This window comes from Suillus clintonianus (assembly GCF_016758775.1).
Source record: "Suillus clintonianus strain FC179 chromosome Unknown DEU56scaffold_126, whole genome shotgun sequence".
Taxonomy (NCBI): Eukaryota; Fungi; Basidiomycota; class Agaricomycetes; order Boletales; family Suillaceae; genus Suillus; species Suillus clintonianus.
The window spans coordinates 17,583-35,217 of NW_024539350.1; the positions used below are offsets into that span (position 1 = coordinate 17,583).

The window sequence follows — 17,635 nt, forward strand, 5'->3', positions numbered from 1 at the left end:
TTATCGTCAGATTCAGGGCCTGATTCGGATGATGACGCCCCACGGCCTGTGGCACCACCAAGTGCCAACTCGTCTACAAAGCACCTTCAAGCGGTAAGCTCTCGTTTCTTTCGTCAACTCTCATTTGTTCACTGACTTATTTTATCTAGTACATTAAGCAATTACAACTTGAAAAAGGAAAGTTGGAAGAGCGCAATGCAGCGCTGAACGCAACCAATGGTACACTAGCGGCACAACAATTGAAACGTTGCAGGCGCTCGCCAAATCAGACAACATCCGCTGCTGCATTGCCAGCCTCATCTACTGTGTCCTTACGTTCATCTGCGCCACCTTCAACTACCGCATCCTCGTGTTCATCTGCGCCATCGACTACAGCGTCCATAATGACGTCGGAGACCATCATCGACAAGCTAATCTTAAGTTTAGCCAAGAAATACGCTTTGACGACGGAGATGTTTCTGCCTGAAAAGGTTATTTTTCAGACAGACTGCCCCGAACCTCTGGTCGATATAACAAGTCCGCAACGTTACGCAAAGAAATCGACAGAGAAGGCTTCCCTCGTCACTGAGCTCTACGCCTCAATCGATCACGAGTTGCATCCTGAGATGCAAACAAATGCATTCTTTAACTTGGTACGTAACTTAAAATTTTACATAGTTGTAAACGAGTTGACAATTTGCGGAACAGTTTGCAACCGGCATGCAACAGGCACGATCATCATTCTTCAATGGTCTACGCACTGTTTCAGGTACCATCTTCAACATGTCACCCGAGTATTTTGTTGCCAGATATGACCGCGCCTCCGTCCAGCAAATTATGGATATGATTGGATGGGAGGCGGGGAAGGGGAAGACCTTCGACGTTTTCAAAGCACCGGTACTTTACCCTGATAACATTGTTAACGAGAAAAAGATTTTCAGAAACTGGTTGACGATCGCGAAGGTAAAGTACACTGACTTAACCATAGGACAATTACTCATATCTTTCTTTGAAAGGTCATCAAGGTTTCAGTGTGCGGCAAGATGTCATTGTTCCCCAAGGGGCGTGGTGGCCCGCCTACCTATGCGAAGATTTGGAAACTCGAAAGCTGCACTCCCGGTATGATTGCATTTGGTGTGACTTCGGTATGTATTGATGTCAGAGGCGCTACCTAATAGTATGACTGATATCGTGTTCGGTAGATAATCTTCATGCTATCCCCAGATCAAGAATTCTCCGGGGATGGTATTGGAGCCATTTCTTCGATCCCTTACCACACCGTCTTCCGCGCCGTGAAAAGATTCTTCATCGTCAAGTGGACCCATGAACGCATCAAAGCCATTGTGGGACAAATTAACGGTTATGTCTTCGATAATGTTGCTCAGACGGAGGAGGACTATACCGCAGGCCAGCCTGAAGACATGGTTGATCGTGTCATGGCAGCATTGGACGATTCCGATAGCAGTTCGGATGAGGACCCCATTGGCCCTGACAGCCTTCGTGCGCACCATCCTACCATCGTTGAACCAAGTTCTTTGACCGCATCCTCATCCTCAAATACTGTTGCGGTACTAGTAGCTTCTCCCCTGCAACATGAACCCCCCCTGCCTTCTGATGTCGTGCCATCAATCTCAACTCAGGGTGTGGTACTCAATCCTGGGTCAAGCGCTACAAGTCCGGAGTCTGCCTTAGCTGCTACAGTGATAGCAGCACCCCATCCGAAGCCAGCTATTGAAGACTCAGTGACTGTCGTTACGAAGTCAACCAAGGGACGTCGGGGAAAAGGTCAGAAGGCTGATATAAATGGGCAAGATGTTCGCCGTTCCTCTCGTCAGACCGTCTCTACTAAATAGTCTTGAGCTTTCAGACTCCTACCTATTACCATACATACCAGTCAGCGCTCAAGTTCAATCAATATCGTTATCACGCAGATCTGGCATTTAGGTTCGTGTGATTTTGAAGCCGTTCAAGGACCTTGGAGGCAAAAAAATTCGGGTAAGTGTGATTTTGAAGCCGCTCGAAGACCTTCCAAGAGGCATTTGGGTTCGTGTGATTTTGAAGGCGTTCGAGGACCTTGGAGGCATTTGGGTTCGTGTGATTTTGAAGGCGTTCGTCATGGCCGCATCATTATAATTTTCAATCCTACTTACACGCTCGTTTTCCGAGTCTCCTATTAATCTCAATCTCCTATTGACATTTTACTTATCATTAATGTACATCAGGATGACAAATCAATCACATGATCATGCAGATTTACATGGCGACGGGATGACTCATGTGTCATTAAGATACCTCTCTTTAGACTGTAACCCATCTCTACCCTGGTCCAAACTCCAATATTGTTCAATGTCTGCCCCATTTCCCTCCGTCTGACCCATCCACCCCCCTGCAGGAATTCGGTATCGACATTGTCGGTGAAGACAACAAGACCACCATCCACCACAAAGTCGCTGCCCGCGTCATGTGTGTGTTCACGGACGAAGACGCACATCTCGCTGCCCGCGTAAAGGCCATCCCAACATCCGCCTCTCTCCCTCCCAACATCACCTGGGCCTCCATCCTCCCTCCCTCCGGTTCATCATCTGGAAGTAATAATAACTTTAGCTTTGCACATCCACAGCGCCGCCCTACCCTCCAGAGCCAGCTCGGTGGCTCGAAGACAACAAGACCACCATTCACCACAAAGTCGCTGCCCGTGTCATGTGTGTGTTCACGGACGAAGACGCACATCTCGCTGCCCATGTAAAGGCCATCCCAACATCCGCCTCTCTTCCTCCCAACATCCACCTCTCTCCCCCCCAACATCCCCTCCGTCCTCCCTCCCTCCGGTTCATCATCTGGAAGTAATTATAACTTTAGCTTTGCACATCCACAGCACCGCCCTACCCTCCAGAGCCAGCTTGGTGGCATGGGCAACAGTATGCGACCACCGGGCAAAATGGCCTTTCCTTTGACCACATATTAAGCAGACTTCAGGGCAAACTCCAGAAGAGCCGTGACACTGGCGCAGAACTGCACTCCCTGAGCTCTTCAATGAATGACATTCACGACACGCTCAGTGGCTCGGTGGTCTGTCCCCGCCATTCTCTTTATTCCTACATACTGACTATCTCCCTTCCCCACAGCCCCAAAACCTACCACACTTCCCCCAATTACTCCCTCCCGTGCGTTCACAACAAGCCTCGACCACCTCTGCACCCACGCCCGCATCTGCCACACCCGCAAATCCAGAACCCCCTGCACCTCCCCCAGAGCACCCTGGCCTTTCCGAGCTGCGCTCAGAGCTACATGAGACCCAAGCCAGCCTCGCAAGCCACGTCGACAAGGTCTGCGCCCTCGAGGACATGCTCGCAGAGCAGGAGGCCATCAAGGCCGAGGTCGCAGCTCTCCATGACCTCATCCACGCTTCATCCGCACGTTCCCAGCACGACAATGGCACGCACATAGACTTAGAGCGTGGTCGCTGTGGACACAACGATGACAATACATCTAGCATTCATACGATTACACCACATGAGCTGGAACGCGTTGAGGAGGAGGACGAGAGTGAAGAACAGGATGAGAGCGAGGAGGATCGGGAGCGTGCACAGAGGAGGGAGGAGCTGGGTAGGCCAAGGACGCCGGAGCCATCTTGAATGGGATGTCCGCTTTCCTTACCTCGTATTTCTCACGCCATGTACAGTCTTTCTGCCGTTAGAATACAATTGTCACGACATTGAGATGAAAATATAACTTAGTTGTGATGCCATTAAAATGATAATAAAATCTGGAATGCTCATCACATCCTTCTTATGAGACTGGTCAGAATGTCGTCGAAATACAATTGTTATGGCGTGGAGATGATATTGTGACTTCATTGTGATACCATTAAAATCTGCATTAAAATGCCATGATAATGCTTATTAATATGTTGACTGTTTGATCATAATCTATTATAATTGGGCCGTGTCGTTAGGCCATTTTAATCCATCAGAATGCCGTAAAAGAATTTCCGACAGTGGCAACTGCAACTTGACTGCAACTACAACTATTGTGACAATTGTGCTTCCTGGTGGTTCCTTGTGTGCGTGATGAATTACATACCCCTGGTCTTGTTAGTACCCTATTGCAACCCTATTGTGCGGTAACATGTAGGCTCCGTTTGATCAATGACGGGCACATCAAATTACACTGCCAGTGCAGTAGCTAAAGTACACCTATAAAATCAGGTTAGGTACATAAAGCGGCTCAGACAGCCTCTCGCCGTGTATCAGACACTTGAACTGCGTGATCACTTCCATGGAACGCTAAAGGCTCTCCGACAAGCGATTTTGTTAAAAGGACTCGGGAGACTAATCCAAGCGCTCGATCGACGACCCACCCATCTTCGTACAACCAACTAACTAAATCAATTAGCTGATAAGCAACAGTAAGTAACAGACTCTGCTCTAGAAATCAATGACCTCAACCCTACTCGACCTCGTCGCGAGATACGTAGGTGGTGTTGAACCTTCCACTTCGGGTTCCCAGTCGAGCAAATAAATTCTATCCCTATCAATCAATGTGTCTTCGAACATAATGAACATTCTATCCGATTCGACCTCGACGTAGGGCAGAGAGGTTGTCAAGCTCTCCCCAGGCCTGCCAGTGCAGTCACTGATATCTACCGTATATGGCTCTGTCACCAATCGTCCTAGACCCCGCCTGTTCATGGCAGCTAGCGGGCTGAAATCTAGCATTTGAAATATATAGTGCTCGAAGTCCAAGGCCGTGCGCTGAACTTGGAGCGACTGCAACAAAAGTCGATTTCCGCTAACGTGAACATTATAGTAGGATGGGCGACCGAAAACACGGGCATTTGAGGGACCCCATTGATTCCATGGTATTGGCGTTACTGCGGCTGGCATTCCATGAAGGTCGAAGAAAATCCTCGTGGAAATAATGAACACTAGACCAGACACGGTAAGGCATAGTAGTCGATTTGTAGGGTCTGAGGTGTACATTGTGCGTTGGGCTTGCATCTGTGAACTATGCCCAATATTATCCATCGGAAGGAGGCACCGTATGTTCCGCAATGGGACGGGAGACAGGAAGCATGCCAGTAATTGCGGCGCCCGGGACATATCCTCGATTGAATAGATCTTCAAATCATCGGCGACAACCAGCAACCTATCGTTTCCGAGGAAACAAAAATCAGTTGGATCAACAACTGGATTGAGTAATATGCCGCTGAGGGTGCTCTAAATTGAGAATCAATTGTCAAATCTTTCAACAATTTCAGTCCAACTCACACTGGATGTCGTTGAGTGTTGCCATTCCCAAATCTGCAACTGCCATACACACTTGGAGTAATCCCCTAGTGCATCCGCTTCAACCATCAACCAGCACTGCAAAGCGATATGCCTCCCACAACCTTTGAGTGTCGCATTTATCCATTCATTGTCGTATCCGGGAAGCCCTGACGGGAATAGTGTCCGTCCGGCAGCTTGGGAATGATCGCTATCACTATACAGGGCTCTAAGTTGAATATAGAGTCTCTCATCATCAACGATGCGATACACGACAGCGATCAGGTTTTGTGCTGGGTTCATGAACACATCGAGGTTGGTGGAGTTGGGAACTGAACACAGCGTTCCTGGAGACCAGTTGCGTTCGATTCTTTGTTGTGAGGGCTTTGGAAGAATTGGAATGATCGCGGCCTTGTCTTCGTGTGCGTCCCACAAGTAGAGATGCCCATCGGCGACAAATTGGTCTACATAGTCCGATACATCTGGTATAAAAACGGTTTCGGAAGAGTGGAAGTCAACCTTGAACCACACGTGAGCTCTGTCCCTCAAGAGCTGTAGGCGCTCAGAAGTAGGAGTGTGATCGTCCGTGTTGGGAACAGGGAGTAACCGTTGGCCATTGAGTTCGACGATGTACTGGAGCTCGGAGGAGGACAAGTATGTCTGTCGAAGGGCCTTGCATACCTGCAAGAGGATTGTCAGTATAAAAGTCCATCTAGGACAAGGACCGCCATCGATGATGAATTGTGGCTCACGGATGTACAGCGAAGAATATCTCTGCAAGAAAGGAAGCTCAGAATGTACAACCGGAGTTCTTCAGCAAGAGACAGAAAGCCTGCTTTGGGCTTCATTTCGTGGTCCACTCTCTTGAGATGGGCAACTGATCCCGGCGAATATGAGTGGGAAGCTGTCACGTGGGAAGTCATTGAGAGGTTGAACTTCTGACCACAGCCACTGTCAACTTTCATGCAACAAGCTATTCGGTTTCACTGCATATTAGCCTATGGTCGTTTGATAGTGTTATTTGAAAGCTAAAACTAGATTTATTGATCCAAGACGAGCCGCGCGACGGCAAGCACTTGTAGCCGATATAGTAAACAACAGATACTTATGTAGGAGATAGTTGTCTACTATAGGGCAACGCCCCAACGGACTATGACCACAGATCTAAAATAATGCAGGAGATCAAGGTGGTCGTAAACACATGGGAGTGGTATTCAGAACTGTACCTCCACACGATTAGGCATCACAAACATATACGATAACTCCGGATTATCACAACTGTCCCGAATTGTTCTACACTACCTGACAAGCTCACCACCAACGAATCTCTGTCCACAGTAGGGGTCCAAACAATACGCATGCAGTCCACAACTACATAAAAATGTCAGCCAGTATCACTAAAGATCAAGTAGAGGAACGTACGACTCTACAGCTCAGCCAGAATAGTCGAGGGTAATCCAGTACTGTAGGCATCTGCATGACACGCACGTCCACATGTTTTTCTTCACTGAGGACTTCATCATTCCCAGTTACATGGGCGGCGCCATTCATATGCAACTCGCCATTTTTACAAGGCGAATGTATAGGTCGGGGATGTGCAAATAGCGCCCATATAGAATAAAGTACCACATAGAAGAAGTGGTATGCAAGGAGCGAGGTTGATGGTGCAATTCTAGGTCGGCAGTCAGTACACAGAAACATGCAACGTGACTGGAATATCCCTCACCCACTCAGCAATGATGCTGGGCCACGGATGGATTCCCCTCCCCTTTCGAAATACTTGAAACAACCATTTTGGAAGACAGTCAAACACTCGCTCTCAGCCCCGAACACATCGTAAAGGGCAATGCTCAAAATGTTGATCGTTGCAGCAAGCCCTTTGCGTTCCCACCACCATTTGTTGAGGACGCCCTTCATCTGGCTCCAGTCCCGTAGATCGTTTACTTTACCAAGGTGCTGGGAAAGTATGTATACGTCGGACAGTGCAACGCTCATACCGCCACCTGTTAGTGGATGACGCATGTTCCAAGCGTCCCCAAGCAGTATGACACCGCGTTTATGCGTCTGAGGGGCGGGCGGTAGGAATGAGTTAGGCATGCGGCGGACACGGTCAGCAGAAAGAGCAACACGGATCGGCTCGTGCAATTGAGGAGGGAGGGAAGGCAATATTTCAGTGATGATATGTTTCTGGACCACCCTGAGCGCATAGAAACTATGAACGGAGAAAAACATACCTTCAAGTCGGAAGGAACAGGACTTTTGACATCTACGAGCATGCGGGTATCGTGTTCCGATATTTGGTATAGCAAAACGGGTCCGTGACCACGTACGAGCGCAACAGTGCCGTGCTGAGATATTGGTAACCGTGCATCCTTGAGTATTGCACCACAAAAATGCGACTTTGTATTTGAAGGGCGTGCGGATGGACCTTGGACGGTATTACGGAAGTTCGAGAAGCACCCGTCTGCAATAACTGTGAGGTCTGCGCGGAAAACCTCCGGCTCCTTCCCGCTGGAACGCGTAGCCTTTACACCGACGACCCTTCCTTCCTCTTCCACCAGTTCGTTTACGGTTGCTTCGATAGCGTCTACGCCGTTTGCGCGCTTTGCATGTTCCCTTAATCCCTGCACAAACAGTCCATGGTGGAAACTCCGTCCTTCTCGTTCATCAGGGTATGGGATATGGACAATGCGACCATCTTGAACGACCACGTATCCATGTACTGGTATTGCATCTATACCTTCTAGTGCACCCTGTAAGCCAAGCTTGTTGAGGAAGGCGACGCCAGCAGGTTGGAGCAGCTCGCCGACTATACGGTCAGGCTCAGCAAAGCTCCGCTCAAGGAGTGCAATACGGCGTGGCCGAGCTGAAGACTGTGAAAGTGCGTGGGCAAGAGCAGAGCCAGCAATGCCGGCACCGACAATAAGGACGTCGTACTGTGAGGACATCGACGTGAGCAGGCAAAAATTCAAAATAACTCAAATCACATGCATGACGATGCGGTTTGGCTCCGACTCATAGTACTATGATTCATACTAGTATGATCCTTACCAGATATTCCTGCCTGGCAATCCTATGGGTTTTCATAATCTTTTGCCAGCTCTTGCCTAGACTTGCAAAAATCACATCCAGTTCATTGGCATGTCTAAACATCAAGTTTCCGAGTAAGCCTCTGTGGCTCCAATTGCTTCAATGCCAACATCCAACTTTTCGTCCTACCTCAAGTCCCAGAAGGCAGATTTTCTAGCTGATAACGGGGAGGGATGGATAATGGTAATGGGCAATGAAGCAGGCGGTATGTACAATTTCGTTTCGCTCAATCTCAGTCCTTACCGCTGTTTAGATCTCGATTCCCTCGCTAGTGCGCTCGGATATGCCTGGTTGCGCTCAAACACAAGCGGAAAGGCGATCGCATTCGTGACTACGCCTAGGGAGGATTTCATGCTCAGAGCAGAGAATCTGTATGCCCTCGGTCTCGCTGGAATTAACCAGCCTTTTGAGGAGCTTTATTGCTCTGGTGATCCTATGCCATCGCAGGTGTCCCAGTTTGCACTTATAGATCACAACGTCCTCCACACCAGTTATGCATCTCCAACAGCCGGGGTTGTCGCAGTGATAGACCACCACGAGGATGAAGGCCAATACAAGGATACGGCTGATCCCAGGATAGTCGAACCGGCTGGAAGTTGCTCATCTCTCATTGCAAGATTATATCAATCATCATCAAATTTTTCCATGCCCCCAGAACTGTCGACGCTCTTGCTGAGTTCTATCATGATCGATACCCAAGGTCTCAAAGAAGGAGGAAAAGCTCTCGATGTCGACAGGGAGGCAGCTGCATTTTTAATTCCCCATTACCTTTTGGCACACGATGGGGAAGTACTCGCATTATCAGATAACCAACCGATTACACACCACCCTTCTGTCCAGTCTCTGTCCGCGACGTTGGGAGAGAAAAAGCTCTCTGTGTCCCATCTCAGCACGCGGGACTTGCTGCGGAGAGATTTCAAAGAGTACGCATTCACAACGCCTGCATCCGATGACGCGGTGCAATCTTCAAATGTGTCAAAAGTGGGTCTCGCCACTGTCCCACTCCGTCTCTCCGCATTATTTGCATCACCGAATCATCCCGTGCAGGAAATTCAAGATTGGCTCGCAGAAAGAGACCTTGGCATTCTCGGCGTGCTTACTATGTTTCGAAACAAGAAAAGCAAAGGAAGGAGGGAGCAACTTTGGATAACCAATGCAGGAAACGAAACCATCACAGAGAAACTTTGGAAAGGCTTCGAAGCAAGCGAAGAGCTTGAGCTGAAGCGACTTGATTTATCAAAGTTCGTTGGCAGCGCCAACACGGCTGAGGAATCTGAGGACGAGGATACTGAAGAAGTCACGACTGATGAAGCGCAGTTCGGGGCGTCATATGTTGCGAGGGCGTACAAGCAGGGTAACTCGAACGCGACGAGGAAGCACACTGCCCCCAATCTTCGGAGACTTATGGAAGGAGTATGAAACTCGTGAGATAATATCCGATGTGTATTCAGGAAGACCCAAGATGTGCCCATACAAAATTAATGATTATCTTATCGGATTGTCTTTGCGTTTTCTTCGTAAGTCATCAGGAGCTTGCACATTCATTCACTCAGCATGCACACTACACCAATACCAATAGGTTGGGCGACATGTGACGTTCTCCGCCAATGTTGCTTTGGCAAGCTTAGAGCACGTCTTGACCGGATCTTTCGCCACTTGTCTCACCAGAACGGGCATTTCAAGTTTGCTTGTATTGGGATACCACGTAAGGCAGCATAATATTATTCGAGTTAGTGTGAAAGTTCCAAATTCAAGAGTATAAGAGTGCCAGAAAATAAGTTGCACGTCATAATTCAGGAATCACACAGTGGTGGCAATCAAGGACGTCAGCTTCTCTACATCCATGTCCCGTCGCCGAGGGACAATCTGACACGGGAAGGTCATGGGACGCCTGCAAGTTGTCAGTATACTACACGCGCAAGCACATGTAGGAGATACATACGACGCAATTCCGGAAGTCCACCGAGGTTCAAAATCGATATCTTTTCCATTTGCATCCGTAGCTTTCAAGAAATCGAAGACGGCGAGCATGGAAGCGATCGCAGACCATAAAGATGCGTCTGCAATGTAACGACCCACGCATATGCGTCGTCCCCAGCCCCAGACAGGAGTGACGCAATCATCATTCAGGTCGCCAGACGACGTGAAAAATCGTTCGGGCTTGAATTCGAAAGGAGCGGGGTATTTGGTTGCATCATGCGTCATTGCCCTAGAGACACGGTCATTGTGAGAGGCAAAGAGCTGGGGCTTGAAGATCATTCGTACCAGACGTTGGTCACAATAGTAATTCCTGATTAAGAGCATGTAAAGTGAAATATAGTCACTTGAGTCTCTCTGCTTACCTTTCGGGATAAAATATCCTTCATACACGTCGTCGTTCACGGCAGCATGAGGTACGGCTGTGAAAATGTTCATCAAAGGGTTCGGGAATAAGCCTGCCACGAGAGCCTTACCGAGAGGTGCAATCGGATGGAACCTCAATGTTTCGCGCAGGACAGCTTCAATGTATGGCATAGAAGCGCGATCACCAAAGTCGGGGAGTCTTTCAGATCCTACGATACGATCAATTTCGGCTTGAGCGCGCTTTTGAACTTCTGGATTGAGAGTCATCGCTTGTATAAAGACCAGTAGGGCTGAATGTGTCTGTAGGGCAAGGTAATCGAAGGTTGCATCCAAGCAAAGTTGCTTGCGGGCTCACAGTCTCGGAACCAGCTGACAGCACAGTCAGTCGAAATTGCATGAGGATAATAAATGAAACCAACCCCCGAATGCGGTTGCACTGGACTCTTTGATGGCCAACTCAAAGGATGGGTCGCCTTGAAATCGCGCGAGTCCTTCGGAGACCATGGAGGAGGCAGATAACCCAGAAGACTGACCGCATAAGCAGAGCGTTGCGCCCAAGAAGGTATGTACTTACGATTCTGTCGATTGCATATTCGAATGGTTTTTCAACCATATCCTTGAGAACGCTCTTCAGTTCCAAAGCATGACGCTTGAATGATGCTCCAGGAAACCAGGCAGGGATTAAGGTCACTACCTTTGCATTTTACTCAATTAATCTCGCATTGTGAATATCACCTACAGGCAGGATAGGAATCAATGATAGCCGTCTTTTCTGGAGTCTCAGCATGAATGATTCTATCCATTGCCTCTCGAATCATGGAAACGAGTGGATCATTGGGTTTCGTCTCGTAGTCATAAACAGCGGACATGACGATGGATGCTGAGTGAGTTTCCAGATGCGTTTCATATTTAGCGGGGTCATGCAGAAGATCGACCAAGAGCTGGCGCGCCTTGCGAAGCTGCATAGGTCTGTAGATCACAGCGGCTTCAGGGCGAAAGGCTTGATGGAATATTCGCCTAAAATATTTAATGCGAGAGCAAGCCAAGGAGTGTACAATACATGCTTTACCTGTGCCTGCGCCAAACATCACCGTAGCTTCGCATGACCGTCCTGAACGCAATACCAAACCTTTAAAAGAAGTGGTATGAGTCGGTTTGAAAAGCACGAATCGTGTTACTTGCAATTCCACGGTAGCAAAACGGGGTCTGTCAGAATAGTTGCTTGAGCGCTTCTCAAGAAGCGCTCGCGCTACCTTCTCAGAGTTCAAGATGATTACGTCCTGGTTGAGGATACGAGAGTATATAATGTCACCTAAACTCTGTCAGACATCAGAGATCTCACGTAATAGCAGAGGCAGACCATAGATATCACTCCATTCTTTGTATGTGATCCAAGGATAGTCAGTGTTCATGCGATGCAGGTTGCCAAGGATAGGCAGGGGCTTCGGACCAGGAGGTAAAGGGGGGTGTCCTTGGGCTTTCCTCTTGGTAAAACTTGTCGTCACACCGATTACTGCAAGGAGAGCCACAACCAAAGCTCCGTGTGCTAGGTCCATGGTGAAGATAAGTGGAAACGTGAGAGAAGGTCAAGGATGATGACCTCCCACTCTTTAATCACAGACTTGCCACTGTCAGGGCTATCTAAAGATCTCCTAGAATTTGTATTTATAGCAACGATGAAAGCCGCATCACTCGTACCATAGTGGGTAGAGGCTCGAAGCACATCAAGATGTACTATTTCTGAGTTGATTTGTAGTGCACAGCGCGTGATATGGAAAGCGTGTGGAGGGAACGGTGGATCCTTGTGTAGATGATCCCGGGCCTTGAGCTTGAGCGGTCAGAGGGCACGCACCATATAACATATTCAGACGAGAACAGACTGACCGCCATGCACACCTCGTCCGATGATTGACTTTGGATGTGATAGGTATCATATGATGCGCATATCATATATGGCGTCAGATGCTGAACATCATGTGGTTGGTGTTCGGCACAGAATCGGCAGTCTGAGTTCACACGCTGCTAATTCGGGACACTCACGAGTTTGCACTGGGTCACATTGGGTCACACTTGGTTACACTGCTCACCGAGGGATCTTGTCACGGTATGACTTCTTGTTGAATATTAATGGTCTGAAGAAATCAGTTAAAAGTTGAGACTACATAGTCTGAGTTGTCGACTAAGGAGCCGAATGAAAATCGAGCCCATCTATGTTGTGCTAACCCGATTACTCCAAATATGGAAATGCCGTTTGAGAAGCCTATCAGCTTTTCAGCCGGACTGCTTCCTTGGACCGGTACCACCACCACGTCACTAACAGCCTCTAGATCCATGTCATCCCCATCACGGCCAGTCAACATTGGCAGCCCACGACAGGGCAATGTCTTTCATTCGGGAACACCAACATCGATTGGCACACCTGATCTCCGTGCTTGGCGTGCCCAGTATACTGGAACACCTCCAGTGCCCAATATCCCTACGAGGCATACACCAGACAGCTTCACTAGTGGCTCTTCGGGTCTGAACTTGCTTCCACAAAGCGAATTTCTAGGTAGGGCCTATCGTTTACCTCCTACCGGAATCAGTCCTGCACGGCCCTCGAGCGCTAGCGCACCTGGAAACAATTTCGATTCTGGTGCTCTGGATTTGGACGCCCCCCAAGATGAGGACAAGGCCAGGGTTCTTAGGCGTCATCTTTTGATGCCAGAGGAGAGACAGAACCGGGGAGACGTGAACTCAATATCTGGCTCAGAGCTAGATGGTCGCGTCTCCAACCACGATGCCCCATCTGCAGGTTCCTCTACTCCGCCTGCAACAGCTTTCAGAGAGGAAACCGAGGTATTTCCTATACCCTATGAAGCTCCGGGCGCAGACATTACGTGAGTCCGTTCTGGTCTCGTCCAGGCACACCGGCATTCCTTCCGAAAGCTAACCACCACACTCAAGCCATGACATTTACAAATGGCACACCGATCAGCGCCGACAAGCTATACGGCCTCGTGCCTCCTCTTTCTCAGGCTCTGTGGCACCATCAAATCCTGCCTTCGAGCACATACATGAGCCTGGAGGTTTCAGACGAAACTATGTTTTGATGCACCCCAACGAGCATGGAGGAGAGGAGCGACGTCCAACTAACAACTTCATCGACTTTCTCTACATATATGGACAATTCGTGAGTTTACATCTTCACGTCGCGCGTCAATCCTCATCATCAGCAAACAGGCTGGAGAAGACCTTGAGGAGGAGGAGGAAGACAAGGTTGAGGATGAAGAAGCCACTATTCGTGCTGGTCCTTCTTCTCAGCTCGAGGTCCACGTAGTAGTTGATGAAACCCAACCTCTGCTCAAGCCTCGTTCAAGGTCGCGCTCAAGACGGAGAGCCGCATCTGTCGGTCCTCACGGAGACGCATCAGTCACACAAGCTGTTCTGATGGTAAGTCTCATTTATTCTCCATCAAGGATATAGTTTAATCAGCCTGGTTTCAGCTTCTGAAAGCGTTCGTTGGTACCGGGGTTCTATTCCTTGGGAAAGCGTATGTACCCTCGTGCGAGTATTCCTCTTTCATATACTGAGAATGGTTCTTCAGCTTCGCCAATGGTGGTCTTTTGTTCTCGATTATCATGATTTCTGTGGTTGCACTCGTCTCCTTATACTCGTTCCTACTCCTTGTCAAGACCAAGTTTGTTGTCTCTGGATCTTTCGGAGGTCAGCTCAATTTCATTTGAATTAACTGTGGCTTACTCTGCAATAAAGATATCGGCGGCGCTCTATATGGTCCCTGGATGCGCTATTTGATATTATCTTCGATTGTGATCTCCCAGATTGGGTTCGTTTCTGCATACACAATCTTTGTAGCCGAGAATCTAAAGGTGAGGGGAGGGTATCACAATTTACTTATTGTATTACTGAACTCGACTGTCTAGGCGTTTGTGATTGCAATCACTGATTGCAAGACAGATTGGCCTGTGCAGTATTTCATCCTCATGCAACTCGTAATTTTCCTCCCTCTCGCCCTTGTCCGTAATCTCGCAAAACTCAGCGTATCTGCCCTCATTGCGGATGCGTTTATCCTCGCTGGGCTGGTGTACATATTTAGCAGTGAGATGTCGTTCATTGTCGATCGGGGTATCGCCGAAGTGCAGATGTTCAATCCCAAGGATTTCCCCTTGTTTGTTGGGTGAGTTCCGCTCTTAGAGTGTTGAATAGGGTCTGAAGGATGGACATAGAACTGCCGTGTTTTCCTTCGAGGGCATTGGCTTGGTTAGTTTTCCTGTTCCATTCTAGAACGAAGTGATATTAATGATGGTCTGGGTTAGGTCATTCCTATTACTGACGCCATGCGTGAGCCACGCAAGTTCCCCAAGGTATTGACAGGCGTCATGATTACCTTGCTTTGTGAGCATCTTTTCAATGTTTTATTATCTTGTGGGGCCTCACCATGCATTCTCGCAGTCCTATTCGGTGGTGCTGGCGCATTGTCATACCTGACTTTTGGTCCAGATGTCAAGACCGTGGTCTTGGTCAATCTTGACCAAACAAGCAAACTTACGCAATCAGTAAGCCTATCACGATGATTTTGTCGATCGAATCTCACGTATATTCTCTCGATTTCAAGGTCCAATTCCTGTACTCGCTCGCCATCCTCCTTTCTATTCCCCTCCAGTTCTTCCCCGCCGTGCGAATTCTCGAGAATGGGCTCTTCGTGCGAAGCGGAAAGCAGGATCCTCGGGTGAAATGGCTCAAGAACCTATTTCGCTTCGGGCTTGTCGCGGTCTCTACTGTCATTAGCTGGGCTGGTGCCGCGGACCTGGACAAATTCGTCTCTCTGATCGGTAGCTTTGCTTGGTAAGCGTCACATCGATACCTTTTTGAGAGTGATGACGATTAACGATGGTTGCAGTGTTCCTTTGTGTTTCGTATACCCAGCGATGCTACACTACAAGGCAGTTGCCAAGACGCGTACAGAGAAGATCGGGGATATCATTCTTGGCGTATTTGGTATGGCCGCCATGATGTACACCACTGCGCTCACTATCCGGGTATCAGTCGTTCTTTCTTTATGTGTTATCTGGTACTAATATAACGTGTACAGCTGATGGCAGAGCCTGAACCACCTGCTGGCCTTCCTAGCTCGTGTGGAGCTGATGGCAGAACCTGAACCATCTGCTGACCTTCCTAGCTCGTGCTAGATGTCGAAAGACCCTGTGTTGTGGTGTCATCAGTAGATAAGTAATGGACATCCAGGGACATCCATGCCTGACCAGGGGATAAGTTAATAGATCCCCTCCACTCCTTACCGATCTCACAGACTTTCTAATAACATGATATTCTGCGTATGCCAGATGTCATTTAACATGTCAACATCTTTACACGACTGTGGGAAGCTAATCAGGGCCGTTGTAGCCTGTTGCATGTTGCAGCCTGTTTTGCAGTCATAAACCACGTCACCATTATCATTGTTCTAGGTGAAAGTTCTGTTGATCCACGACTTTGTTGCGGGTTGGACACGCAGTCAATCGCTTCGTCGCTGTGTACATAACGACTGACTGGTATATCACAACTTTCTTCTGGAAGTGTCTATCTTGAGAATCTGTCGTCTTGATGAGTACTAATCCCGTACCTAGATTGCCCTTTGTTCACCTGTTGGCGGAGCAAACAGAGCAAAGAGCAGTCAGACATGGGCGATAAGGAGGTGCTAAGTATTGTCAAGCGACGGAAGTGAGGCTAACGCGCCGCAGACGGCGGCCTTCTTCAGAATTAGAGTCCCCTCAACATGCGCTCCACACGTGTTTACCCCCGTTTTCTGATCATTGTGCTACCGATCCTGAGGCCCTCATCGAAAACACGCTGATCACCACATAAATGCCCTTTTCAAAGAATTGTCATTCTTCGCTTTCCCCTCCAGCTGGAGCTCGCCAGTCGTGTCATCCGGCCCCCTCTCTCTCATTCGAGCCGATCACCATCAACTAACAATATATTTTTGCCTTTGTTCTATTATGCCTGTAGCAACTAATGTATCTAGTTCTGTTCCCCAGCCTCGTTCCATGGTCCGGCGAAAGCCAGCGCCAAGTATTGTGCTAGATGCACGCTATCCCTCTCCTGACCCCGACGACCCATTCGCTCCCCTCTCAGTACTTCGCACTAGAACTGCCAGCACACTCGGTCTCCTCACCTTCACTGGTGACTCGACATCCCAACTCCCAACCCTACCATATACCGGCGGCAGTCCGTTCCCTCCTGATCCGTACCAAGCCACGCCGCCAGCGAGTCCCGTCTCCCCTGACAAAAACCTGGAGTTCTTTACGACATTCAGCACTAGAAGCAGCTTTGACATTTCACAAAAGCTCCATGACACTGCTGCCGAGACAGGACGATGGCCGCCACCATTTTCACAATGTGATTCGCCAAGCATTCGCACTTTGCCGACGCCCCAGCGCAGGCGCTCTCGATCAGCCGTCTCGCGAAAAGAAGCACACCGGTCTAGCACGTGTTCCGTGTCGCCCGGGACGTCACCGTACGGGCATACAAATCTGCAGGCATATGTGCTGGCCAGCTCTTCCAGATTCCCTTCTCCTGCGTATTCTGCTCAGCCTTTTCGGATGCAGCACATCGGCCATGGCAGCGAGAGCTTGCTCCCCCTTGCTATTCCAATAACTCGCCATGATTCAGCCCCGGTGCTGTCTCTAATGAGCGAACCTAGTAGGGGGTCAACGTTCTCAGCTGAGGCGATGAACACTTCACGTTCTCGTGTTGGAAAGCTTGCACGATTCCTTCCCAGGAAAAGCCGTAGTGGTCTCAGTCTCGCTGAATTCTCAACTGAGACCGGGAACGCGAAACACCATCACCATCACCGGTCGTTCCCCACAATGTCCGTTGCTCTCGGGGGTCCTTCGGAGCGGCCTTCCAAGGAGAAACACGTTCCAGAAGAGAACACGTTTCGCCCACGCCGCAAATCA

General features: G+C 49.0%; 7 protein-coding genes across 7 annotated transcripts; 4 read left to right on the forward strand and 3 right to left on the reverse strand.

Moving 5' to 3' along the window:
• Nucleotides 1-675: 675 nt before the first annotated feature.
• On the forward strand, nt 676-1,832 carry DEU56DRAFT_746640 (uncharacterized protein; the record flags this gene model as incomplete). The annotated part of the gene is made up of 3 exons (XM_041349215.1): nt 676-942; nt 996-1,136; nt 1,182-1,832. Coding segments are annotated over 3 exons (1,059 nt in total), but the record flags the coding sequence as incomplete, so codon positions are not given.
• Nucleotides 1,833-3,281: 1,449 nt separating this feature from the next.
• On the forward strand, nt 3,282-3,614 carry DEU56DRAFT_746662 (uncharacterized protein; the record flags this gene model as incomplete). The annotated part of the gene is made up of 1 exon (XM_041349219.1): nt 3,282-3,614. A coding segment is annotated over one exon (333 nt), but the record flags the coding sequence as incomplete, so codon positions are not given.
• A 668-nt stretch (nt 3,615-4,282) lies between these two features.
• DEU56DRAFT_95585 (uncharacterized protein) lies at nt 4,283-6,134 on the reverse strand. The gene is made up of 3 exons (XM_041359226.1): nt 5,999-6,134; nt 5,250-5,927; nt 4,283-5,198 (listed from the first exon to the last, which is right to left on the reverse strand). Exons 1-3 carry the CDS (start codon nt 6,092-6,094, stop codon nt 4,407-4,409), a joined length of 1,566 nt encoding a protein of 521 aa, XP_041202843.1. The 5' UTR covers nt 6,095-6,134; the 3' UTR covers nt 4,283-4,406.
• Nucleotides 6,135-6,204: 70 nt separating this feature from the next.
• DEU56DRAFT_834197 (squalene epoxidase) lies at nt 6,205-8,207 on the reverse strand. The gene is made up of 4 exons (XM_041354694.1): nt 7,481-8,207; nt 6,973-7,433; nt 6,669-6,918; nt 6,205-6,617 (listed from the first exon to the last, which is right to left on the reverse strand). Exons 1-4 carry the CDS (start codon nt 8,192-8,194, stop codon nt 6,558-6,560), a joined length of 1,485 nt encoding a protein of 494 aa, XP_041202844.1. The 5' UTR covers nt 8,195-8,207; the 3' UTR covers nt 6,205-6,557.
• Nucleotides 8,208-8,286: 79 nt separating this feature from the next.
• Nucleotides 8,287-9,756, forward strand: DEU56DRAFT_834199 (uncharacterized protein; the record flags this gene model as incomplete). Its single annotated transcript, XM_041354695.1, has 2 exons — nt 8,287-8,541; nt 8,590-9,756. The coding sequence occupies exons 1-2, from the start codon at nt 8,439-8,441 to the stop codon at nt 9,753-9,755; spliced, it is 1,269 nt and encodes a 422-aa protein (XP_041202845.1). The 5' UTR covers nt 8,287-8,438.
• A 162-nt stretch (nt 9,757-9,918) lies between these two features.
• DEU56DRAFT_927424 (cytochrome P450) lies at nt 9,919-12,235 on the reverse strand (the record flags this gene model as incomplete). The annotated part of the gene is made up of 12 exons (XM_041358614.1): nt 9,919-10,227; nt 10,279-10,545; nt 10,602-10,626; nt 10,679-10,735; nt 10,790-10,979; nt 11,035-11,048; nt 11,099-11,207; nt 11,254-11,369; nt 11,419-11,696; nt 11,749-11,808; nt 11,862-11,991; nt 12,040-12,235. 12 exons carry the CDS (start codon nt 12,233-12,235, stop codon nt 10,137-10,139), a joined length of 1,533 nt encoding a protein of 510 aa, XP_041202846.1. The 3' UTR covers nt 9,919-10,136.
• Nucleotides 12,236-12,961: 726 nt separating this feature from the next.
• DEU56DRAFT_834217 (amino acid transporter) lies at nt 12,962-15,793 on the forward strand. The gene is made up of 12 exons (XM_041354696.1): nt 12,962-13,558; nt 13,626-13,851; nt 13,902-14,111; nt 14,165-14,211; nt 14,266-14,384; nt 14,433-14,548; nt 14,603-14,856; nt 14,906-14,939; nt 14,996-15,074; nt 15,132-15,235; nt 15,295-15,524; nt 15,580-15,793. Exons 1-12 carry the CDS (start codon nt 13,011-13,013, stop codon nt 15,755-15,757), a joined length of 2,145 nt encoding a protein of 714 aa, XP_041202847.1. The 5' UTR covers nt 12,962-13,010; the 3' UTR covers nt 15,758-15,793.
• The last annotated feature ends 1,842 nt before the right edge of the window (nt 15,794-17,635 follow it).